Genomic DNA, 25,741 nt, shown 5'->3' with positions numbered 1-25,741 from the left:
CTCTTACAATGTCCCATCATTAAAACAGAATGTCAGATAGGTCCTGAAAGTCTTCTGCCTACACAGCATATTTTTTTTTTTAGTCTCACCATGAGATTACAAATATAGAGTGAAATGAGTAACACTAGTCCCGACTGATTAGTCAATCTTTTAAAACGGAAGCAAAAGACTTCCACCCAGAACCACACTACAGAGGAGACCAAATGTAAAAAAGGAAATTGGGGGCAAGTAGTCTGAAAAACTGCGCCCGAGACATACGTCCCACATAACCACATGCTCTTTTCAGACAGACCCCGATCTGGTCTTACGCACTGTCTCATGCGAATAAATCAACATACTTAATAGATCTTCATTACAATTGTTGGCATTTTTTTTCAGTTAAGCTCTATGTCATTTTCTAAAAATAAAAGAAAATTCTTCTGTTTACATATAGTGTGACGGGTTGTAGTTCATGCTGGAGATTAAAGCAATTGCAGTGTGTATTTTCAGTATATGTAATCCAGTTTTTAACAAAAATACTATTCTCTGATTTTGACAAATCTTACAACAGTTAATCCTGAGGAAAAAATGCTCTAACACATGTTAAAGACCTGGTCAAATTAATTTTTAACTCAGTTATTCTAGCATTTGGATCTAAGGATGAAATAGATTTTAAGCCTGACATGAAAAGAAATATCTTCAATATATTTAAATGGTAAAGATTTTAGACTAATAGATACATTGTGAGTTTCCATACAAATTAAAAATTTCAAGAATTAGAGAAATAAGAGATACCAGATAACCTGCAGTATCAATCCTGGGACTTGAAAGTTACTATGTCCCTCCTAAATTTCTCGTCTCCCTCCCCACAGACATATTGAGAGGTTAAAAAATAGATTTTCACCAAGTGACAAAAGCCTTGGATTTTCTCTCCTGTCTCTCTAATTATAATATTTATCATATAATTTATTTCTGTGCTTCCTAGGGAAGGGTATAAAGCATTTCCTAAATGCACAGTTGGACATGCAGACTTGGCATAAGTGCCTGTGAGCATTTATCCCTGACAACACAAGTGGCTAAGAAAAGAGAAAAGCTGGTCAGTCTACCAAACTGATGTGGGTTTTAATCTTACTAATAGTTCTGCAGATACTACTAAGTTGACTAACGTTTGCTTTGGACAAGACTACATAAAGGATTAAAGAAGATGTCAGACAGCCATTATTGGCGAGGGCTTTTTTTTAATCAGACGCTATAGGGACAAGACTGTCCAGGTTTAACCGAATTATGACTCCAATTGTAGGTCAACTTAAAATTATGTGGATGCATTCATATGCATTCCCTTTCATATGAAATGCACCATAACCTGGTTATCTTTACATAGCTTTCTATTAAACCTGTAGTTTAATTTCTCGCCTCAGATAATAAAGGAAAGATAAAATCTCTAACAAATAAAATACCTTGGTCATATGACCTAATTATGTTCCTGTAGTTGTTCACTGGGATCTGCAAAAATGTAACCCTAGTAATGCTCCTTAATAAAGTTCATTAATCATTGGTACAATTTTCAAGTTCTTGCAGATTCCGCTGAAAATGAAACAATACAACTGCCAGGACAACTGTTTCTAGTTGTTAATAGCAACCAGTGCGTATCATAGAATAAATGTCCAGCAGCCAGGGTGTTCTGTGTTTTCTCTTTTTCTTTCTCTATTTGACTAATGTTAGTACGCTCAGCTTGCATTTAAAAAGATTTATTGGTGGAAAAACAGAATACGAGCACAATCCTACAATTTCATGTTCCTCATGAATAGCAATAAAACAGCAACTGACTCTGCTGATTCTCAAGTCCACGTGAATAGTTATGAGGTTCATGAGGTTTATATTATAGTAGGCCCTACAGTAATTCTATATGTCAGATCAAAGAGGTAATGATAAGATTTTAAAGGGTTTTTAAAAGTACTTGTAAAAGGAATTAATACAAAAGATTCAGGCACTTTTAAACCTGAAAAAGACCACAATGACCTAGTCTGACGTGCTGCAAAATGAAGGTTTTACAATCATGTGCGAGTAAAGGAGTCTTTAAAATGATATCCAATTTGGATTTAAAGTCTTGGTGTAAGTCTAGCACGACTTACTGTGGTGGTGTCATTGAAAAGTCTCTCATGCTAGTTTGAACTTCTCTGGCTCTTGAATTTTTATTTTGATTATAGGCTGTGATGAAGGAATTTGGTTTTGTTCCTTGACAAATTAAACAGATTGGGTTTCTTTGTTCTTTCACTAGTAAGAGGATTTCTGCACTTCCACGCTTGTTCTTTTTATGAGGTCTTTGAATTTGGAAATGGTAGTTTTAAAACATGGAAATAAAAATTAGGTATGGGATGGTATTTATGACCTACTTTGTATGCAAGGACATTGATACCTGTCTATGAATAATCAAACTACAAAAATGAATTTCTTAATCACATTTGGAATACAGAAAATATGCATGTGTGTAAATAATACATATGTTTAATATAATATAGATCTTTGGATTATAGTCTGGTCTGGTACCCACTCACTATGGGTGAATTAAAAACAATGCAGGTCTGTACATGAAGACCAGGAATACTTTTCCTTGTTCAATTCTGCTGACTTCTTTTCAAAGGATACTGCAGTTTAATTATACACAGCGCATGCATACATTGATAGCTGTTTGGATATGGTTCCATTCATTTTTCAGTAATTGGAGATTTTACAGGGTAGCACATGTTTTGTGAAAATATTTTTAACAAACCAAAAATCTCTTACTGATATGTTTGCAGGAAGGATACATTTTCTTATATGCTGAAGTTTAAAATAAAACTTTTCAATTTTCACTAATCCTTTAAATAAGAAATCCTTTGTCCTTATTTTTAAGACACACACTCAGTGCAAGTTTGTGATGGGGGATTGGTGACAAAAGTGTCATAAAATCATGGAAGAACAGCTGTGATCAGAAATTATTACCTGAATTTCAAAGCATCTTCCCTATCCAAAGAACCAGAGTGTGTGAGCCAGTTGCTTAAATAGAAGTATACACTGTCACTGTAGGTACACTAAAATATTGAAGGTATAGGGCTGTCAGCTATGATATTGAACCTGCAGATCTCTGCCCTTCTGAAAGAGCAACTAAGGACAAGTAGGATCCCACTCAGCATGTAAAATAGCACTAAATATCTTTATTTAAAAATTTAAGTCTTCCCCTGGATATTTTAGTAAGTAAAATAGGGTAATGGTTGTTATATTTTTAATCAAAGATTGAGCCTTGAGACTGGTACTCTGGGTCTTTACTGTGATTATTCTATGGTTCTGGCTGAATTTGAGCACTCATGACTCTTCCTTTTTGAAAGCCTTTGCCCGATGGTATCTAAAGACTGAACAGTCTCTTGTATCAGAGCAGAAAAGCAGATAAATCTCTGTGTATGTACAAAGCCTTGCTGGCCCCTGCTGGTAACTAATGTAAAATTCTTTTAAAACGCCTTTAAGGAATCTTGTCTGAGCTCACGTTTCTGCAAACTACTGTTCTTTTTGTCCCTTTAAACCTTGGTAAAGTGTTTGTTTTATTTTTGTGCCTGTGCTTGAGTGATTTGGGTCATTGAGGCAGAGTCCTCAAAACCAGTGGTTCTGCCAGTTTCTACTGTTGTATGTAATGGGATATAACCAGGTAAGAAACCAGGTTCTATTCCTGGGTGCTCTGTTCTTCATGAAGAGTGAGGTTAATGAATTACTAAACTTATTTCCCAAGGAAATTAAGCCTGGTTATATTGTCTTCTGTCTGCCTGGCCACCTTGCACAGTAACTCTTTAAACTTTAAGACGATTTGACTGAACTTGACAGAGGTGTGCAGGTTTGGTCCTTCTGGCTTTATGAGGCTGGTGATGGGGCAGAGGAGATTTGGGTTGATATGCTGCTGACAAACAGCACACAGTGTCTCTGAATCACAGGCTGTTTCTGCTGTTCCTTGTCTTGCCAGAGGTCTACAGGCAGTGGGAGGGTGAAGGCATGAAACGTAAGGCTTGTGGGTGTATGAAGTGGAGTCTTATCTGAGGGTGAGGTGGCAGGTGGCAGCAGGACAAGACTTCATGATACTGAGTGTAGGAGACACAAGTTTCCACAGGGAAGAGGCTTCACTGATTCCAGTGTTCTCACCACAACTTGTTAAAAAGATGCAGTTGCAAATGCCATAACTAGATTTTAACTTCTCATTCTAAGAAGAAGTCTTTGAGCAGAAAAGGGGATTGTGTACCAGACTTGGTCAGGCTGGGCAATTCAAGAGTGGCAAGGAGGAGAATACAGCTGGCTGACTCAGCCATGCCTTGACAGGTTGGGCATGTCAGTAGATTCTTTCCGTGCAAGTCACCATCATCTTTCTGTTTTTTGAGATAGCTGTTAAAACCTGCAGTTGTGGAAATATCACATCTATACGTATATATATATATATAGACGAAGAGGCTCAAATGTGACCCAGAGTGCTATCTCCATCCTCCTCCCATAAGTCAGACAAACCAAAAACATCACACAAGGTTGCAAAGTCCACTCCAACACTGAGTGGCATTTAGCTTTCTGTGGATAGACAGGCAGGGGATCGATCACATCACCAGGACCTCAAAACCCAGAATAGCCCAAATCAAGAAAAAAAGGCAAGAAGGAGGTGTGGGGGGAAGTGGGAAGGAAAAAGGGTCTGGCTTAAAGAAAAAAAGTCACTAACAACTTCAGTATGGAAGAACTGAAACTACTGCTCTTACAGAAGAACCCACACCAGTCAGACAGACACCCCTTAGTCACAAGATAAGCAGCATCTGAAGTGAGGGACCCTTGAGATATCTGTCCTGGGTTCTGCATGTGCCTCCCTATGTCCTAACTTAGCTTGTAAACCACTGGTTATTTCAAGAGAGAGAGAGGAAATGTTGTGGTGATGAAGAAAATAGGTTTGTGTTGGATTTTTGGCTTTTGTGTGTGTTGTGGTGTTTTTATTTTTTTTTTCTCTTCAGTCTTGTCCTGAGAAAATTTCCTGACAACCATCTTGAAACACAGATTTTTTTTTTTTCTTCCTTTTTTTTAAAAATCTGGGGTTTCACTCAGGATTCTCCTATCAAAAAGCTTTTGTTGAAAAATCCTGGGCAGTTTTAATTACTTGACATACAGAAAAAATATTTGCAGGCTATTTGTTTGTATGTTGGTTGCAAGATCTGAAATTGAAAGGATCTTGCATACAAAGCTGCAGAATGAGGTACAGTTAAGCTGAGAGCAAAAAATGACAATTTTTGCAAGTGTATCTGATGGAAGCCGCCTCCAGCTGTGTGCCTCTGCCACCTCTCTATGCTCCATTTTGCAGATGGTTTGTGTATGGCAGTTAACAGCTTCCTTATCCAGTGCACTGTGGCATTATTCAGCCTGTATTGTAGCACAAAACTAACAAACAACAAAAACCCACCAGAACAAAACAAACAAACGACAAAACAAAACAGCAGAAGAAAGTATACAAGGGCTGTATCAGAGTTCGAAGACTTTTCCTGAGCTTTCACAGTTTTTAATTCCAGTCTGTGTAGACAAACAAATACATACAACTCTGTGATCGTGCCCTTGCCACTAATCCTGTAACTGCGGGAACACAAATCAAGGACATGGAGTTTTCACCTGGATTCTTGCATAAATGTGCACCGATTTCTAAGGTGGTTTCAGAAGAAATCTACATTTCTGTTGTGCTTCATTACGTTGCTGTTCTCCTTAGGCAGTTATGCCCATGTTTTCTCATGTTGTTCCTTCTCTTTTTCAGGTTTCTCCACAGCAAGGCACTTTCTGCTTGCCAGCTGTGAGGTGGGCACGTGTTTAAATACTTTCTGAACTGGCCTTCCTTCTTTAGGAGATGACATGTGATGTGATCTCTTACAAGTACACAGCATAAAACGATAAATGGGAGCTTAGCGTGTTAAGGGTGAAAAAGCTGTTTAAGAAACTTTCCTTTAATTAGCTCAATATATCTTCCCTTTCTGCTTTTGTTGTGAGTTACGACTTATTTAATATAACATCAAGGCATGGGCTTATATCTACCATAAATGATGGATATTTGCAAAGATTATTTGACAAGTTACGATCAACATTGCCTTATAGAGTATGCATGAGAAAGCTTGGAAAACAAATGTCCCAGGTACATAAGTGCCTACTTAATGGAAAAATGTTTTAGTATCGTAACAGGCTGTGACACTCTCTGGTAACACGGTAGTGTGTGCTTTTAAAGGGAAGCTTTTAAAAATGAAGATAAATATTAAAATGTACATATCTGATTATTCTATCAAAAACTAGTATCCATCAGACTGCTTCAGGAGAAACTGGTTTAACTCCTCTAATCACCAGGTGGGCACTCTTTTGTGATCTTTTTTTAATCTGAGGTAGAGAGGTAACAGGCATTTGGGTGGAGAGATTAGAAAGTGTGACGGGGAGATATCTAAAGAGAAGAGTGTTCTTGAGAGGGTCTAAGAGCCTTTGTTTACATTTTGTATTGCTTTATGTTTTAGCCTTGTATTTTCTTTTCAGCTTGACCCAAACATCTGATCTTTTGTTGGCATTTTCATATTCCTTTGCCAGCCTTAATCAATAGTACATAATCCATATGTTTTTCCCTTTGGGGTTCAGCTGGAAACTAGAAAGGGTGCTGGAGGAGAACTAGACCTTGCAGAACCATAAGCCCCTTCTTCAAATGGATTATTTTATGCCTAATTTCTGTGCCAGCATTTAATCTTTTTTACACTAAGCTGATGCTTGTAGTTCATGAACAAAACAAGGGAGCAGATATGAGTTCAAGCTGGAATGTGGCACGCTGCTTCAAATCTGAAGCATTAATTTGAAGAAACCCAGAGCTTCTTTGTGCACACAATAAACAACCTGTAAACTACCATTTTCAAACATGAGAAGTTCTCTTTCCTGCTCTGTGTTTTCTAAATCAGTCAAAGCTGTAAGAAATAAATTTGTACCTAAACTTCAATACCCTGAAATGGATGTAAACCAAAGCACAAAGTCTAAACAGATGGTACGTCTTGTTTAAGAGCAGGAACCTCATTTCCTGCAGTGATGTGGAAAGGAGGATGAAGGATGGCTGTGGGAGAAGCAGACCAAAAGGTTCTTGAAACAGTACTGTTTATTATACTTGGGTGTCTCTAAAAGGATTCTGAAGCAGAAGAGTACAGAGAGGCTACTTAGCTACTGGCCCAGCCAGGTCACCTAAAATAAATGATTTTCAGTCTGATGTCTCCAGTCCATTTAGCAGTATCCAGATTTCTGTGTTTATTGTCCAAAAGTTCATCTTTACCAGCTCTGTTACATGCCTGTTTGTTTTCTGGAGTTTTCCATGCCTTCCTCTAATCTTAACATCACAAGAGCAGAAAGCTGCTGTCTTCCCTTCCTCACCTCTCCTTACCTCTTGCTGGCATCCTTCTCTTTGCAGATCTGTGAGACAACAGAGACAACCTGGGCTCCACGGCGGTTCCTTCCCTTTTGTGTTGCTGATGCTGACCGGCTCTCTGCAGCCTCCTGCACCTGCACAGGCAGGGACATGGTGACAGGGGCCGGCAGTCAGTTCTGCCTGACAGATCTATCTGGTGGCAGAGAAGATTCCACAGGTGAGTTCATATATATAAATTTCTAATAGTGTTGGAACACTGATATCCAGCTTCCACTGAAGTACATTTGAATGTACTTCAAATATTCTATAACACAGAAGCCCATAAATCCATAAAGTATTCTAATTGCTAGGAGGGTGCAGATGGTTCTGAATGTAGCTCAAAACTCTATTCAGAGCAAATGCTGGTTCTTCTGATTTCATTTTTGAAACAGTCATTCAGTCTTCATGCCAAGAGTGCTATCCAAAAACCTGCCACAAGGTGGTACCACAAGATTTTGTAAGATGTTGACATTACCATATCAAACTATTTTCTTACTATAGGTGTAATGTGAAAGAGATGTGGATACAAAACATGCTTTTATTTTAAGATAATGCCCCTTAGTACTGCAAAAGTACTCACCATAGAACTTTGAATTGCTCCTATAAATACCTTAGCAGTTGGGTCGGTCTGTCTGCCAGCACTGATTCAACAGGACGCTGGTGTTTGTGATGTGCTTTCCTGCTGTAATTACTCAAGACAGATTGCTTAGGTGCTGAAAGTTAAGCAGATTGAATATTTTCTGAAGTTACTGCCTAAACAAATGAACTAATCTTGCTGTCTTGATCTTTTCCCTTTTTTTCCCCCATATGCTAGCCACTGTAACATTTTCCAGTTCTTTGATAAGGACCGTTGTGACTGAATGGTATTAGAAAGACATAGACATATAAAGACATTTCCCTGAAGATGCAAGGATACCTAGGAGTCAGGGGAAGCTGGGCAGTTTTGCTTTATGGCAATTGAGCACCAAAGTTGTGTTCAGTGTCTGCTGTAGTGGTGGGGTCACTGTCTGGCTGAAGTGAATTATAGGCAGAAAATAAATATTTAGTGGTGAAGTCCATCTCCTGTGCAAGTGAGTATTTCCTCTCTGGTCCATCACCTATTTGTTATTCCAGTGAGTATCCCATCTCATGGGAGTTCTGTCCTCTCCCTCAGGATAACCAAGGAAAAATTCCTAATCAAGGTTCAATCCGTATTGTGTAGCTGTAACCCCATCACTTTGGTTCCTTGAATCCATGTCTTCTGTGTGTTTGCTGCTTTAGCACACATGGTTCACATCTCCTTGACAGAGACACTGTATTTATGCTCGTCTCTTTAATGTTTCTTCATAAACCAAACATCTGTTGCCCTCATTTCCTAGTTACTGAATTCCTGACAGTTCACTAATATTGTTCAAATAAATGATGTGCCTCCAGTTTCAAAATGCCAATGTATGAAAATTTTTGAGAGGAACAGTTCTCTGTCCTGTGAATACTAATACTATTTTGAAAAAGGAATGAGCCCTATATAGTTCCAGACTGTAATTGTCAAGATGTGTATTGAATTGGAAGGCTATGTTTGGACCTGTACATCCAGATCCATATGTACTGCTTTCAGTCCTTGAACCAAAGCTTAGGGGAGTGGGGTGTCCTTAATGCAAAGCCATGTCCTTGGAATTTTACTTCTATACTCCCCACTGTAGCCAAAGCCTATGGGGCATTGTATAAATATTATCTGTTGGTTCAGATCTTTGAAAGGTGTTTTTGATAAGACTTAGCACATACATCTGGGTAAACGAGCTCTTACACCAAGGTGCACAATGTCTTTCAACACTATTACTATGTATCGCCTGTCCAGTGGGCTGCATTTTATGCTGTCTTCCCTTAAATATCTTAGATTAACATTTATGAAGCTGAATGTCATGACCTTTTTTTATTGTCATTATTCTACTGCCTTTGTACAGTTTCTCTGCAATTACACTGTACTACCTCCCTTCTTTAATGCCTGCAGATTACATTTGCATATGAATTTCCCTCACTTTTATATAATTGAAGAATGTAATGGAGATCTGTAATGGGCTGTAATTCCTTCTGTCATTTCTTTTTTTTTCAAATGAACTGCCAACAAAAAAATCAATTCCTGGGATAATTTTAATTATATAATTAACATAAAAATGAATAATAAAACTAATATTGAAATTTATTACAAAAATAAGATGTAAGATACAATTTTGTTAAAAAATAAATCCAGATAATTTAGTGGCCTACACTGCAATGCTTCTGTAAGCATTTCGGTAAGCAACAACCCATAGGAAATGTCTGATAGACTTCAATTACCAATGCATAAAAACCTCTTTTCACAGGGGACAGTATAGAATGAATTCATTCCTATTTCCATCCATTCTAAAAGGAAATAACCTAACCAAACAAAGACCTTCTTTGTTTACGAAATAAATTTTATGTCACTCCAACAGGCAAAATGATTGCATTTAGATCAAAATCCAGTCAATTTGTTCTGGAAATGAAATTCAAATATATCTGAAACTATGCATGTTGTGTAGTGGCTGATGGTGCTTCAAGAAAAGTGTGATAGCACAGTACAAATTGAAAATGGGGTTGAAGCAGGATAATTCCCTTCATAGTGAGGAGCTTGGGTAAGAGACCAGGGAGACAGAATGCAGAACTTAGAAAAATATTAGCAATACAAGCAGTAGTGTCCTAGTGTTAGTCCATGGCATTTTATCTGATGGCTCCCAGTTTATGTAGTGTCATTTCCCAATGTCAAGGGCATTTCAGAGGTTTTTTGATGTCGGCCCATTCAGCCTGAATTTGCCTATGCATCCTCTCTATTGAATGTAATGTTTTAAATAACAAACTAGTTCAACCTTTCAAAGGAGTTTCTCCTGTTAATGCGAAGAATGAGCTTTCTTGAGTTTGCAATATTTATACTTTTCAATATTTATCTTTTATTTGTTTAGAAGAAAATGTTCCTTGAGCCCTGGATGATGGGTATTTGCTGCAGTTACTGGCAGAAATATCTGTAACTAGACCAGAAGAACTACTAATAAAATTGCTTTTGTGTGGTAGTAGTTTAAAGACTAGAGACTCTGTAGCCTGTAGTTAACATATTAAAGTTATTCTATATTTCAGAGGGAGAAAAAGGTAATACACTTTTAATAAGAGGGGTTTTTGCCACTAAAATTTGGTGAAGAATTGAAAGGTGAATACAGTGCAACTCACCAAAGACACTTCAACCCAGGGGTGATGGAGCAGTGGGGGAGACTGAGCTGGGTAATGGCTCTGCATCCTGCCTTGCTGCACTCCCCATGCTCTGCAGGCATGAAGATGGTTTTTATCCAAAATACTAAATCATATATCTTCATGGTTTCTTTTCTTCCTGCCATCTTCTTTCTGCTAAAACACAATATATAAAAACCAGCATAGTACATTTGAAATGATTCAAGAAATATAACTTATTTAAGGATTTTTCCCCTTTCTTTTTGGGTTTGAGCTTTTAGGTTATAACCACTTTATTAGAAAAAAAAAAAATCCCTAAGGTTTCTACTGCATACATGCTTTTGTTTGCCTTTCCTAGGACTGTTATGCTCATAGAACTAAAAATAACATACATGCAAACCTAAGTGGAAACAGATATGGATTAAGAGACAAATCCAGCTCTTCTCATGTTATATGCAAACCACCAAACCTATGCAATATAGAAAAAAAAAAAAAATAGAAGGTAATATATCATTTAGGACAGACAAATGATAACATGACAGCTAGAAACCATAGCAACAATATAAAAAAAAAAAAAGGCACAGAATAATTTGCTCTGGTATAGTCTCATTTTCCTCACTAAAGATCAAAGTATCCCAGGTCTCCTCTGAATTGTGTAGGAATACATTGAATCTAATTTCCAAGGCCTAATATTATAGAAGTTGAAAAGCTTGGAAAAAATAGAAAATAAACTTTTCTGGAAGGTGTTTTCTAAAACGTACAGCTTAAGAATGTTTAGAAGTTTTAGTGATAATTTTAGTTTCATTTATCAGTTCTTCAAAATTGTTTCTGTTACTAAATGAGTATTTCAAATTAAGTTTTTTCAAAATTGCAGTATCAAATGGAATGAAGGTGAAAGTGCATGAAGATCTGGTTTTCATTATTCTATTTCATTTTTCCTTAACAAACATGGGCTGCTTCTTGGTCTATGCAAGACCTTTAACCAGTGTTGACAAATGAGACAATGCCTCTTTTCATGTTGTGTTTTTGTTTGTTTGTGGTTCCCCCCTCTTCCTCCTTTGTTTTTCAGTGTACTGGAAGGTAGAAAGTATGCTTCATTTTTCAGATCTACAATGTGCTTTAAAGTTCCACCAGCAATACAAAGTGCAGTTGTCATTCAGACAACTCTGTAATCAGAGGTGAATATTGGACTTACATATTTGGGTACACGAGCAAAACCGTTATTCAGTGTGGGTTAATGGGTGCGCAGCTCTTCTCAAGCTATGTAGGTTCTTAGCATGATGGCAGACACTGCTTGAGGGATTCTGTGTCCTGAACTTTTTGGTTTGGATCAAGATCATAACAAAAGACTAGGAGGTTCTTGTGCAAAGCCTGTGATTGTGTGTCTGTTCAAGTGCATTTTGGTATTAGAGAGTTAGAGAATTTTCTGACAAAACGGAAAATATGGAGTCTTTGTGTCAAACACTTACAGAAGCATGCTGAATTTAACAAACTTTCGATAAAACATGGGTAAGAGCCTTGCAAAATCCTGTCTGCCACTGGAAATATAACTGGCTGCCTATAATTTGGGATCCTGTGCTTCAGAACAATTCTGATATCACACCTGTGTTGAGAACTAATTATGTATTTATAATATTTATGTATATGCTTTTTTAATATTTATATCTACATGCATACAAAATGTATACATATATTATATATTTATTTATTATTTTGCCTTTAACTTTAATTCTGGTACAGTCCTGGCATAATGTGAGCATGATGGCTCTGATGGGGTCTGTCCATCTAGATGCTGTTGGAGCTTTAGGATTGGCACTGCATGCAGGAATTTCATTTGGTTTTTTTGTTTGGTTTTTTTAGAAATATGGTGTCCACTTTGCATTTATTTCTGCCATTTCCATTGAGTGGGATTATTTTTGTAAATCTACTTTTTCTGTGTGCTGAAAGAGACTGAGTACTTAAAGGAAAAAAAAATCTCCTCTGAATTGAGATTTTTGCCTGGCTTGGGTTTGTAAACAGAGAGGAAAAAAAACCTAAATAGCCGTTTTTTATTTTGCAGTGAAAGCAAGTGTGGGGCTTGGAGAGCAGACATGGTTTCTAATGCGGCCTTTTATGAGTGCCTTGTAATTAGCTACAACACTATTTTCTTCCTCTTTCTATTTATGGGCTAGCAAAAAAAAATAACCTAAACAAACAAGAAAAACAAACAAACAAAAAAAACCCACCACAAACCAACAACAAAACAAAACCCAAAACAAAACAAAAAACCCAAACCAGAAACACCAAAACCCCCCTAAAATTTCCATTGTATCTTCTGTAAGATAGTTATTGAACTTGTAATATTCAGTATTAACAACACTGTAGTTTTCTTTTCCAGTTGTAACCCAGAACTTTAATTAGGACAAATAATTCTGATAATGTGTTAGGGCTTGAGGTTCCAGAAGAACAAGTGATGTACAAACTTATAAGGGTAGTTGTGACCTTTCTCCACAAAATTCATATCCATTTTTTTTCGAACTTTAGGGGCTTTGACAATGAAGATCTTACTCTGATATCAAATGACTTTGCTCTGAAGCCTGAACATAGCTTCTGCTTTCCTGCAGTGTCTGTGTGCCCCCAGATATTAAAGGCCATAAATATGCTACATTTTGATGGAAGATGAAAGTAACTTCTCAGTTTCATAACTGCTATCCAACAGGTTTGGGCCAAGCTCATGCTGGCCGTCCTCGGTAAAACTTTGAGATTTTGGCAAAGTTCAGTCTAAATCTTCTAAATCCCTCTTCAGTGCCTGGCTGCTTTTCCTGTATCAAATTATCAGAGCTCAGATGCCTGGCTGTGACCTTTTTTTGGTGCTGTAGAAGTATGAGGCATGAGGTTTAGACCTGGAAAATAAAGAGAAATAACGAAAACTGGCTCCCATCTTTCACATCTGTGTGTTTTTAAATACTTCCTGAAATAGATCTTTAATAGTAAGCTATATTATAGAAGCTTTCAGAAATTTGATTGTAAAACTCCAAAATATTTCAACATGCTGTAGATTCTTTTCTTTAATTTCATATGATACAGCCAGATAGCTTTTTGAGGGTTTTAAAAATTAATTGTGAATGTGCCTCCAATTATTTTTTGATATATTTGAATCATAGTGATTACTTATCTAAACCTTGTGAAGTTTCATCTCATATTTAAGCATCTGAAACAGATTAAAAATGTTGGAAGGCTTGATCAAGAACAAACGTTTAACTTTATTAGTTAATTAAAACTAGCATACTTTTAATTTGCGCGTTATGGAAGGATTAGTAATGTTACTTCACACTTCAGTCTGTGATAACCCCTAAAAGTGCAACTACTGTACATTTCCCTTAAAGCATTCTAAATGAATTGAAAATGTGTTAAAACCAATCATGGTGCTTTATTATGTAATTATTGAAATGAGTGTCAACTGCTAAAATGTTAGGAATTATCTACTCTTTTGACAATAATGATGCTGTTGATCATAGAGAATCAGCCAGCCATCATATGGGCATGATGCTTCCTGCTTTTGTTTTGCTATAGTTACCAGAATAATAGTACGCATTATTTTAATCAAGTTTGACTGTTTTATATAGATTTTTAACTTCTCCATATGCTGTGTTTTCAACCAGGAGTTGTAGATCACTGGCAGCCACCTCTCTTGTGACTTTCTAGCTCTCTTTGTAATGGGGTGAAGTCAGAAGTGTGCAAGTTTTAAAGGAGCACAGAGAGTTGTGAGATTTCACAATCGCACATCTATTTTCAGGGTATTTTTTTATCCTTAGGTCCCAAACAACTGGTAGAGCAGAACTTCTTCGTTTTCTACTTGCCCTACTAAGAAAGGTGACATGATCCTGCTTCTTCCTACATGTGGGAATTTTCTCTTCTGAAAACGAGAATTGGATTTGTAAGAAAGGAAAATGAGTGGCTACATTTTTGAGTGATATAATTTCAGCAACCCTGATTGCTTAGTTTACCGTGACTTTAACCAGCAGAAATCCCCTGGTGCAGATAGGACATCGCGGCTGTGCTGCAGGAGGAAGTTGCAATTTTCCACTGAAACATCATTGCAAAATGAATGGCAGCTGTGGGGCTGCAAAACAAACCCACATCCTCCTTGTAGCTCAGCCTCAGCCAATGTGTTCATTTCTCTGTTAACCATTAGTGCTGGGTAAGAGAGAAAAGAAAAAGAAATGCAGATGTCAAGAAGAAAAACTAGGTGATAGAATAGCTGATGAGTATCAAAAAATATATATTTTATACCCTACCTACCTACATATAAGCTGTGGCAGGACATTAACATAACTACATAACCGAAGGCAGGGTATTTGGGCTTTCTGTTATTTTTTTCTCTTCCATGGTAAAGATTCTTCCTGCTCCATATGGTTTAAAATATTTTTTTTTCAGTAGTATGCCACAGTTTCCTTCTTTGCCTAAATATATACAATAAATCCTCTAATAGCAATAAGTAAGTGTGTGTATTTGGAGACACCTGAAGATTGCAGTAGAGTCCTGTCGTATCTTGCTTGTTTGAAAAATAACACCATGACTGAAACCTGATTTACATGCTTGCTTGCCTAAAACTGCTTCTCTGATGCCTACTTTTCCACTTATCTATATTTAATTGAAAAATGTTAATAATTATTTATATTACTTCTTCATGAGCACATGGGGACAGTATCACTGATACATTTGGAAAAGCAAGGAAAATTAATTATTAATTGAAAATGTATAAAGGAAGATTTACTAATTTTTTTTCCAAAATGCCTACACAATTAATAAATGATACTTTTAAATAAATATTTAAATGAATTAAACACAAAGAAAATTGAAGACAGTCATATTGAAGAGAGTTGTATTATGAAAAATTATTTTGCTCTGAATGCCAGGAACATTTGTTAGAAAGCAGCTGCCTATTTATTAAATATTATCATAGTATGTTATCTAGTGTATTTCTGCTTCTCCTGTTTTGAATTGGTATAAAACATGCTTAAAAGAGAATTTTAATTTTTATTACAAACAAGATGATGAATTAATGAGTAAATGTATTCAAGTTCCCTGAAAGCAATTTGGTTTTGAGGCCATACCTCTAAAGAAAAAACAACAGCAAACCAGAAAACCACAACATTCTGCTTAAAAACGTGAAAACAGTTTGACAAATAAAGCATGCACTGGAAAAATTATCCATGTCCAACTACTTTGCTAAAAAGGTAGCTCAAATGTCTTAGCATGTTCCATCCTGTTTCTTAAATATTTATCCACCAACTTTATTAGAAATTATCAAGTGCATATTATATTTAAAAACAAGCTGGCAAAGGTAATTCTTAGATCTGGTTTGTGCAATCACTTTAATATTATTTGTACTGAGTTTTGCAATATGAGACATTTACAAGTTAATAATCCCTCAGGTCTTTGACATTTGTTTTCTTACAAAAATGGGAGCCATCTCTTCTGTTTTCCATTCTGTTGCTTCTTTACTAGTTCCTTGTACTCTTCTGACCTTAAAAACCTGGGAAAAGAGTCCTTTGCCATCAGACTATAGATTAACCTCTGAGCATCATCAAAGCAGCTGAGGGTGGGCTCAGACATATTCTGAGTGATGTGGTTTTTGGTGTGGAAGTCAATATTAATCTGTAAGAAGAAAGGAGGCATAAAATTAATGTCTGATTGTTTGGAAAGCTGAGGTCTGCTCGTGTACAGGACACAATCAGCATTTGAATTTCTTTCCAAATACCCTGGCTGATGCAAATAAGAATGAAAGTTATCTCATCATTTTCTGGCATACTGAATTTTAATATTTTTTTGCCTCTTAAAAAGATGGCATTGCTGAAAAAACAAACAAAAAACAAACAAACAACAACAACAAAAAACTTGCTTCGATTGTCTTTTTGCCCAAGCAAATCCCATGAAGTACCAATTACCAAAGAGTAAATTAGAGATGAAGATACTTGGCATTGTTTTAGGTTTTGGCCCTATCTATTTTGTAAGGATTTTTTTTGTTTTAATAAAATTGATTTCAGTCATATGTAAAACATGGGGACATTCAAAGTACTCTCACTGTCAAGGGCAAAACCATCAGCATAAAAGTCATTAATTAGCCATTTGTTTCTTCACTGTAAGCATTTAAAAAATATTTATAAAATTGAATGCTGCAATGGAAATTTTTGCGACTTTAGTTTGCATTTTGATATTCATGGCAAAAGAACAAATACAGCCATTAACATTCCAATATACTGTTACCTCATATATGGAGGAAATGATGCTTATTGCATTATAAAAATGGTTAAGGAAAACAAATTATATTGGACATCTATTTTCTTCGAAATTTCAGAAGGTGAGATAAACCCATGACCTATATAAAGAATGTACTTAGAGTACTGTATTTAACCATAAGATGTGTTTGCTTCCCTCACAGAGTTCCATGCAGTGTTTTCCACCTGGTAAATAATTGACATGAAAATGGAAGCACAGACACATTGAATTGCACTTTTTGTCATTTCAGGAAATTTGGGTCTGAATTTTCCCGTTGATTCCCGTTCTCAGTGAGTACCCAAAGTATACATAAAACCACCTGTTTACCTCCTTCGGAGCATCAGCTTGTATAAAGTCAGAATAAATCTTTTGGGCTTTTAATGCGATCTTAGTGGGGCACTTGGTTTTCTTGAAGTCCTCACAAGCCAGCCAGAACTCCACGTTCTCCTCACTGAATTCTGACTTCAAAAATGTCCTAAAAGCTTCCACGCCATCTGGGGAAAAATGCATGAGATCATGGGTGGAGGAAAATTTGAAAAAACAATGCAGACTATGTGTATGTATATATGCAGAATACACAGTGGAATTATTAAGACTTAAGTGGAGAGAAGGACCCTTTGTTACTACTTTGTTCAACTTTTATTCACTTTTAAGAGAAAACAAACAAAACCAAAGAAAGGCTTGTTTGGAAGAATTTATTTTAAAATTAATCCATATCACGAGCTGTTAGAAAAGACAACTGACAGCACCCAAATTTAGTTGTGTCAATCAAATTAATACTGTGCAGAAGCAGCGCAGAGACACCACACGGTCCCGGCTGCAGAGTTCCAGCAGGAAAATGCTGCAAGGAAATTTTTAACAGTTCCATGTGGTTTAGGGCTTAACGTCAGTAGGAATGGGATCTCTTAGAGGAGTGACTTTGGGTGGTTTAGAAATAATCACAATATATATATTTCTTTGTAACAAGAATACCTAAGAAAAGGTTTCTGGTTGTTTTTATTTAAAAAAAAAAAATAGGAAAAACAGAACTATTGCACAGAGAGTTTAACAACCATTATCTTAATAAAATTAAACTCTTTCAGAGCACTTCTGCCTTCTTAAATGTTCCTGAAGCGTTGGCCAGAAGCTCTATTGTGTTTGCAGCCAGAAGAACCGTGGCTCCTCTGCTTTCCAGCACAGCAGCTCCCGTGCCTTTAGCAGCAACGCTGCTCTGGTTTTAAGCACGTGTGAGTTGGATCGCAAAGCGGTGTGAAAACCTGACAGCAGTGTTTGTGAACTGGGTCAACACATGTTCTTGAAAATGTAATTTTTTGTGTAATTCTTACCTTTATTAGCTAGTACTGTATCCACAGACATGGACCAGGCCATTGTTTCCTCAGCATCTGACCTGTGGAAACAACATCTGTCCTTGAAAATAACATGGTGACCTCTGGCCTGTGCACTCTATGGTAGCTACTCTAGTATTTGGCTGTCTCCTTGAGGAGCAGGTGAGTAATTCACACTACCCCATGCACCAAATAACAGAACGTCAACAAAAAGTGTGGCGCTTCTTTTTTTTTTTATTATTTATTTTAAAAAAAACCAAAACTTTTTTGAGTGTAGAGAACAACATAGACTCATAAAGTACAACATTATTCGACGTTGGCAACTTGATTATTCATCCAGGAGACAGCAGCAGTGCTTGCAATTCATTGAACTATAACAGAAGCAGAGGAGGGATATTAATGTCCTAGAGTATGTACTGAATTTCTTTTCGAGAATAAGGAGCATAATTCTTCAACAAACCTCAGTTTAGTGGTTTGTAACTGAAATTTTATTGAAATAGGGTTTTTTTTTTTCAGAAAATTTTGGAAAAAAAAATCAAATCTTAAGAATTTCCTCATCCAAAATTTTTTGAGCTAGAAATTTCAAATGTTAATAATTTCTTCATGTGAACTCTATGGACAGGTTGTAAAATATGAAGGATTTTGTTGAGCTGATACTCTATTACGTACCCAGAACTGACTCAGTACAAGATTTTATCTTATGATAAATTTTAGTAAAATTAATGCATATTTATTTTTTAAACATAAAAACGTAGATGGAATGAAGAATGTTTTAGTAGCATTTTGCATTGTGAAAGATCTCAAAATAAAACAGTTTAAAGTGGAAGGCCAGAGCAGAGTTATTGATTTTTTTTTTTTTTTTTTTCTTCCCCCCGCCCCCCCCGCCCTGTTTTGGATACAGGTTTTTTAAAAGGAGATAAAGAGACATGTAAACTCTAGAATACCTGCAAGAATACCTGGAGAGGTAAGCAATAATTAAGTAGATTTTTATCTCATGTTGTTTTTGTTGAAACTGCTACATTTTATACAAATAGTAGAGATGTATTAACCGTGCAATGAGAGGGGAAACAAACTTTCTAATCCTCTGGTTATGTATCTTGTATAGGTTATGGTAGGCAGGGGGGATTTGAAACTGAGTTTAAATTCTATGTGAATGTAGTAGTCACTTGACATCTTGGCAGCTCTGGAATAATTTCTGTGCATCTTCTCTCTCATTTGGTGCAAAATCCAAACAAATTCCAGGATGTCTGATGGAAAGAGAAATCTTATTTTCTGACCAGACCGTGTTCCCATTTAAAAAGCCTCACAATGTAATTTTGGTGGAGGTTGGTCGTTCTGCATGGAAAGGTTTTTCACAGTATCACAGTATGTTTGGGATTGGAAGGGACCTCAAAAGATCATCTAGTCCAATCCCCCTGCTGGAGCAGGAACACCTAGGTGAGGTCGCACAGGAACATGTCCAGGCGGGTTTTGAATGTCTCCAGAGAAGGAGACTCCACCACTTCCCTGGGCAGCCTGTTCCAGTGCTCTGTCACCCTCACTGAGAAGAAGTTTCTTCTCAAATTTAAGTGGAACCTCTTGTGTTCCAGCTTGATCCCATTACCCCTTGTCCTATCATTGTTTGCCACCGAGAAGAGCCTGGCTCCATCCCCATGGCACTCACCCTTTATGTATTTATAAACATTAATAAGGTCCCCCCTTAGTCTCCTCTTCTGCAAACTAAAGAGACCCAGCTCCCTCAGCCTTTCTTCATAAGGGAGGTGCTCCACTCCCTTAATCATCTTCGTTGCCCTACGCTGGACCCTCTCCAGCAGTTCCCTGTCCTTCTTGAACTGAGGGGCCCAGAACTGGACACAATATTCCAGATGTGGTCTCACCAGGGTGGAGTAGAGGGGAAGGAGGACCTCTCTCGATCTACTAACCACCCCCCTTCTAATACACCCCAGGATGCCATTGGCCTTCCTGGCCACAAGGGCACAGTGCTGGCTCATGGTCATCCTGTTGTCCACCAGGACCCCCAGGTCCCTTTCCCCTACACTGCTCTCTAATATGTAATCTCCCAACCTATACTGGAACCTGGGGTTGTTCCTGCCCAGGTGCAGGACTCTACACTTGCCCTTGTTAAATTTCATCAGGTTATTCCCCGCCCAACTCTCCAGCCTGTCCAGGTCCCGCTGGATGGCAGCACAGCCCTCCGGCGTGTCAGCCACTCCTCCCAGCTTAGTGTCATCAGCAAACTTGCTGATAGTACACTCAATTCCCTCGTCCAAGTCGTTAATGAATATATTGAATAATATTGGCCCCAGCACTGACCCCTGAGGCACTCCACTAGATACTGGCCTCCAACTAGACTCCGCACCATTGACTACCACTCTCTGGCTTCTCTCCCTAAGCCAGTTTGCAACCCACCTCACTACTCTATTGTCTAGACCACACCTCCTCAGTTTAGCTGTGAGGATGCTGTGGGAGACTGTGTCAAAGGCTTTACTGAAGTCAAGGTAGACCACATCCACCGCTCTGCCATCATCCATCCACCTTGTTACGTTTTTCTCAGTCAGCCTCTCTGGTTTCAGTCACGCAAACTCAGGGGTGTAATTCCTTTCTCCCTTGTGCGTTAGGAGAGAACATTAGTTCATCCTAACTAAACGTGGAGCAGGTTGTCCTGCTGCTGACAACACCAGGGGGTAGGAAATTGGAGTGAGGGGAAAAAGAGGATGGAAAAGGCTCTGCTGAAGCACAGCGCCTGCCCGCAAGGGCTGCTCTGCCTGCAGGCTGTGGGTACTAGAGCATTTGTTTATTCTGGAGGCTGATCAGGTGCCCGTCCATCACGAGAGTGTTTCAAAGGGACCTTTCATGTGAGGTTCGCTGCATTTTTGTCTGTCTGATCAATAGGTTCCTGAAATCTCACCTATGGAAAGATCATTATGCTGACTATTGACTTTCTGCCACTGTATATACTAACTTGAAAAATAGCTATTTTAGGAGCTCAAAGGCTCTGGATTATGATAAATGGACCAAACAGTTCTGTATAAAATATTACAGGGTTTTGTGTTTGTGTGGTTTTTTGGTTGGTTGGTTGGGGTTTGTTTTGGTTGGTTGGTTTTTAATTTAGAAAAAAAACACCCTAGACCTCTGTTAAATATATATATATATATATGTATATATATATGTATGTGTGTGTGTATATATATATATGTATGTGTGTATATATATGTGTGTGTATATATATATATATATATATATATATTCTTTAGGGGACTCTGAGAGCTTGACTGTCAAAACCTGCTCTGAAATATACAGGTTAGTTTGAGAGTTGTATTCCAGTTTTTTGTCAGCATCACCAGTAATGGCATTTTCCAATTGTAAATTTATAAAAAAATTAGATGATAGTGTGACCATATTAGGTAACTGTAGCTACTGTTACAATAGGTTGTGGCATTGTCATCTTTAACAAGGAAGGGACTTTTTTGTAGCTGTCAATTTGCTTGTATCTGGACTGCACAAAATTACGTTTAAACAAAAATTTAAAAATGTTGTGTATCTGTACATATACATGCACACATACATAAAGGGAACTGGACTGCAAATATGGTCAGTCTGTATTGAAAACACAAATGAAAACTAAATGTAGCATTATGTAGTACTTTGTGAGATGTGTGCTGATGAAATTAATCAGCAGAGAATTTGTTTTAGTAACTGTAATAAATTTTTATCAAACATATAACAAATGTTCAGGTTGCTAATTGAGTATTTACTAGCTTTCTTATCAAACAGAAAAAAAGTTAAGTGAAAGACCAGGATAAAATAGACAGCATAAGACTCATTCTGCTTCTCTTCCTCACAGATAATATTATTTGACTTAATATTTACTGATCACTCAAAGAATGATCTCACTATTGATATTTCATTCGAGGTACCATCTTCTACTTGTATTACTCTGCCCTGAAAACATTTTCATGTAATTTTGTCTTTTGATCTTGATAATCACATCATTCTTTTCTTTCTTTGTCTGTTGCCTGCTGTCCCTGAACAAGCCGGCCCAGTGACAGGCTCCTTGCCTCTCTCCAAATCTCACCCTGCTCAGCTTCCAGCCTCTCAATGTCTCCACTTGACATAAACTTCCAGTGATTCAGAAACTGGGATCCAGCTGTCCCAAGCTGCAGAATAAGGGATTTTTGTCTTCTCAGTTGAAATATTTTGCACCAAGTAGTGCAGCCTCAAGAATTTAGGTCCCAATTGATTTTTCCTATATGGTCGCACACAAAGCTGCCTTCTGCCTGAGGACACAGCCTTTCTTATTTTAGATATGTCTGTGTTCTAAGATGAAAAAGAAAAAGCCAAGCACCACATGCCACATCTTGACCTAAGCAATGTTAGGGGGTTGTTCCTCATCCTCAGCTTTTGTGGATCTGTAAGTTTCAGGCCAAACTGTTTGATGAACTTCACAAGAAAAAAACCAAAAAACCTGAATCTGGTCAATAGGGCTCCAGAAAGTTGAAATCGGATGGGAACAGGTATAGAGGTAGGTTACTAGGATGATAGGGAGAATGAAACTGTCTTGCAGGAGAAAAATAAGAGACTTCAGTTTGTCTGTAAAATGAAAGCAAAGAGGAGCTATGATTGCTCTCTGAATACAGAAGGGTAACCAGAGGAAAAAAACATTATTTTAGCTTAAGGATCATATTGTTAAAAGAAAAAAATGTGTATAAATATCCAGTGAATAAATTTAGGCTGGAAATCAAAAGGAAGCTTCTGAAAAAATGTTTTGTCTCCCAGTAGAATTTTTGTCCTCTGTACTCCAAAGATAGAGCTTTGTATATTTGTGAATTAGATTATTATAAATGGTTCCCTTTGATAATAGGAAACTAGAAATTATGAACCAATATACCTCTTTCAGTCCTACATAATACTAAAAAAAGATTCCTGGCAGCAAAATATGAATCCTTTCTGCAATTTCTTACCTTTGCATCCACTGGCTTCTGAAAGTCATAATAGGAGAGAAATATGAATTATCATCCTAATTGTCTGCAGTGCTTCTTAGTTCCCTTTATCAGTTATTTTTCCCTTATTTCCACAGAATGCATATGGCAGACTGTGTAACATTGTGCCAGACACGACCAAAAACTTTCCATGCATTGCTGCTAGTTAAATTTCAGCATCTTACAGGTGGAGAAAAAGCCTTCAGCACCTGCATTTACGTTAAATACTTGGCGACTGATTCAGTGCCAGGTTTGAGCCTTGGTAAAAGAGGATAAACATAGTACAAAATCCAAATAATATTGATTTGGAGAGTTTCTGGCCTGGCAGAATGTAAATAGCTACAACTTGAATTTTCTAACACTGAGACTGTCTCTTTGTTATTTACTTCTGAAATAGCACTTTTTTTCCAGTGTTCTGGTTTCTGATTTTCTGGTCTTACCCTTCTTAGGTAGCAAACAGCAGGTTCTTTAAAGCTCTACATGCAATTTTTGTGTCTGGGTATTTTTAGGAAGGGGCTTTACTTTTATGTACCCTAAGTTCTCACTGAGAAGTGGCCAAGCTTTAGAAGCGGTTCAAAATAGGTGTTGAATTTTCAGCCAAATAACAAAATTCCAGATAAAGGCCTGATGCAAATTTCGTCCAGCTTTCTTAGTGCAATGCCAGTAAAATCAGTCCAGTTATGAGAACCGAGATGACAAGTTAAGCAACACATCATTCTTTGATTCCATTTATTTCTCGATGTTTAACCTGTGTCTAATCCTGATGATTCTACTGTTCACCCACCTTAGAACTGTGATTGCAAATTGACTAGTTTTATGATTTTGAAAAGGTAATACAGTTTTTGTTATAGAATAGTCCCATTAACTCCTGTGAGACTATTTATGAGAGGAAGGATTACAGTATCTATGCCTATTTTTTTTCCTAATCATCTATCATACACATTTTTAATTTAAAACAAGAGTTCCAAACAGTGCAACAGATACTTTTTTTTTTTTTTTTTTTTTTTTTTAGAAATTTCTATCTAGTTGCCTGATGTCTGAATGATACAGACATGACTTTCTCTTTAATATTTTCAATGCTGATATAAATTTTTAAGCCATTTTAGGAGCCAGAGAGGGATGCTAAAACCCAGAAGTATTCTGACTAGTGCACAGAGTAACTAAATGATGCAATACGATTGCTGCTTGTGTTTTATGGAGTATTGATCACAATTCACAAAAACACAAAGAAGTTATGAGGGATTTTCACCAGTGTAATATTCTGTTCAGTTGATTGTATTTCTGGCACACAGCAGATAATAGGATTGTTATTAATATCCCAGTACAAATATCACAAGTACACTGATTGAAGTTATGCAGTCACCTCTTCCCATAAAAAGTAGCTGGTAGTATTGTCATATACTTCCTCTGCTTGGAACTTAATAACTTCTGGAAAGAAACTCTAATATTTTACTGAAAATTCGTAAGGAGAAACAGTGATCTTAGTATTTAAACAGAAGCATCAGCTCCTTGTGCAAATCTATTAGCTATTAATAGTAAACAATATCAAGCAAACGAAAGGGAATATTAACATGTACTAGAGATGGGCTGGAAATTGCACGTTGAATTATGTATAAACCTTTTGGAAATCTGGATCCAGCCGACACTGCTGATGTCTGCAGTTGCAGTTTACTAATAACCCAGACTGGGCTTTTGTGGTGGCTCAGGCCCTTATCTGCTCAGCTAATTTCAGTGTATTTTAAAAACTTTATCTGTGAAGCCTGTGGATTAACATATCCGTAACTCTGCTGACTGTGCTGTGGACTTTTGTTCTGAGTCCCCTGTGTTTGATAGGCCATAGGAAAGCTAGAACTGTAGGAAAGGGAATTATGTGGGTCTATTGATTGAATGTTTCCTTATTTACCAGTATTACTTGCTAAGGACTACTGATTTATTAAATATTTAAATCTGAATTTTAGGCTTACCGCTTGACTTTTTAACGATACTCTTTTTTTTATTGTTTAGCTACCTTTAGGCATTAGTTTCACTGAGTTATCTTTCTTTTTGAAAAGCTATTGGCTGTTTAGGGAATAAGGCATGCCATTTTTTGTTTCTCTGACCCACATCTCAACTAGATACTAATCTCAATAGATAGTATAAACCAACTCTTTATGTATTAACCCAAGAAATCACTTTCATTTATGTATGTTCCTAAAAGTGTTACCTTGTACTCACCCAAGTGCAATGTTGAGAAAAGGTCACACTCTCCAATAGCTGTTTTGCTGTGCTGGTGTTTCCCCTCGATCGGGTTCAATAAGTTATTGCCCTTCAGCATTTGGCCTCTGTGAAATCCATCCCATATCTGGGTTTGCTTGAATAGTATTGTTTTGTATAGTGTGACCTCAGCAGAAAAAAAAGTTAATGTTCTGCTGGTCCAAGCAATTCAAGCAAACAGGACTTGCCTGAATTTCTTATGTTGGGAGAAGCCAAGATAATCTGCTGGCATCCTAGTAACATGGAAATGCCTGTCATATGGGATGCAAATACATTTT

General features: G+C 37.2%; 1 protein-coding gene and 1 long non-coding RNA gene across 3 annotated transcripts in view; one reads left to right on the top strand and one right to left on the bottom strand.

Annotated features, from left to right (window-relative positions):
- LOC309440458 overlaps positions 1 to 19,155 on the top strand; it is a 95,406-nt gene extending 76,251 nt beyond the window's left edge. The window contains exons 1-4 of one of the 2 annotated variants that reach the window (XR_014184210.1): positions 5,822 to 5,929; positions 7,436 to 7,610; positions 17,070 to 17,196; positions 19,133 to 19,155. This is a non-coding gene — a long non-coding RNA (uncharacterized lncRNA). Of the gene's footprint in view, positions 1 to 5,821; positions 5,930 to 7,435; positions 7,611 to 17,069; positions 17,197 to 19,132 lie in introns of those variants that run through there. The other variant, XR_014184209.1, reaches the window with a different exon arrangement.
- On the bottom strand, positions 15,608 to 18,339 carry RGS21 (regulator of G protein signaling 21). Its single transcript, XM_082054142.1, has 3 exons — positions 18,232 to 18,339; positions 17,234 to 17,400; positions 15,608 to 16,285 (listed from the first exon to the last, which is right to left on the bottom strand). Exons 1-3 carry the CDS (start codon positions 18,272 to 18,274, stop codon positions 16,082 to 16,084), a joined length of 414 nt encoding a protein of 137 aa, XP_081910268.1. The 5' UTR covers positions 18,275 to 18,339; the 3' UTR covers positions 15,608 to 16,081.
- Positions 19,156 to 25,741: the final 6,586 nt, after the last annotated feature.

This window comes from Streptopelia decaocto (assembly GCF_964273445.1).
Source record: "Streptopelia decaocto genome assembly, chromosome: 5".
Taxonomy (NCBI): Eukaryota; Metazoa; Chordata; class Aves; order Columbiformes; family Columbidae; genus Streptopelia; species Streptopelia decaocto.
This window is presented reverse-complemented; position numbering and strand designations above follow the sequence as displayed.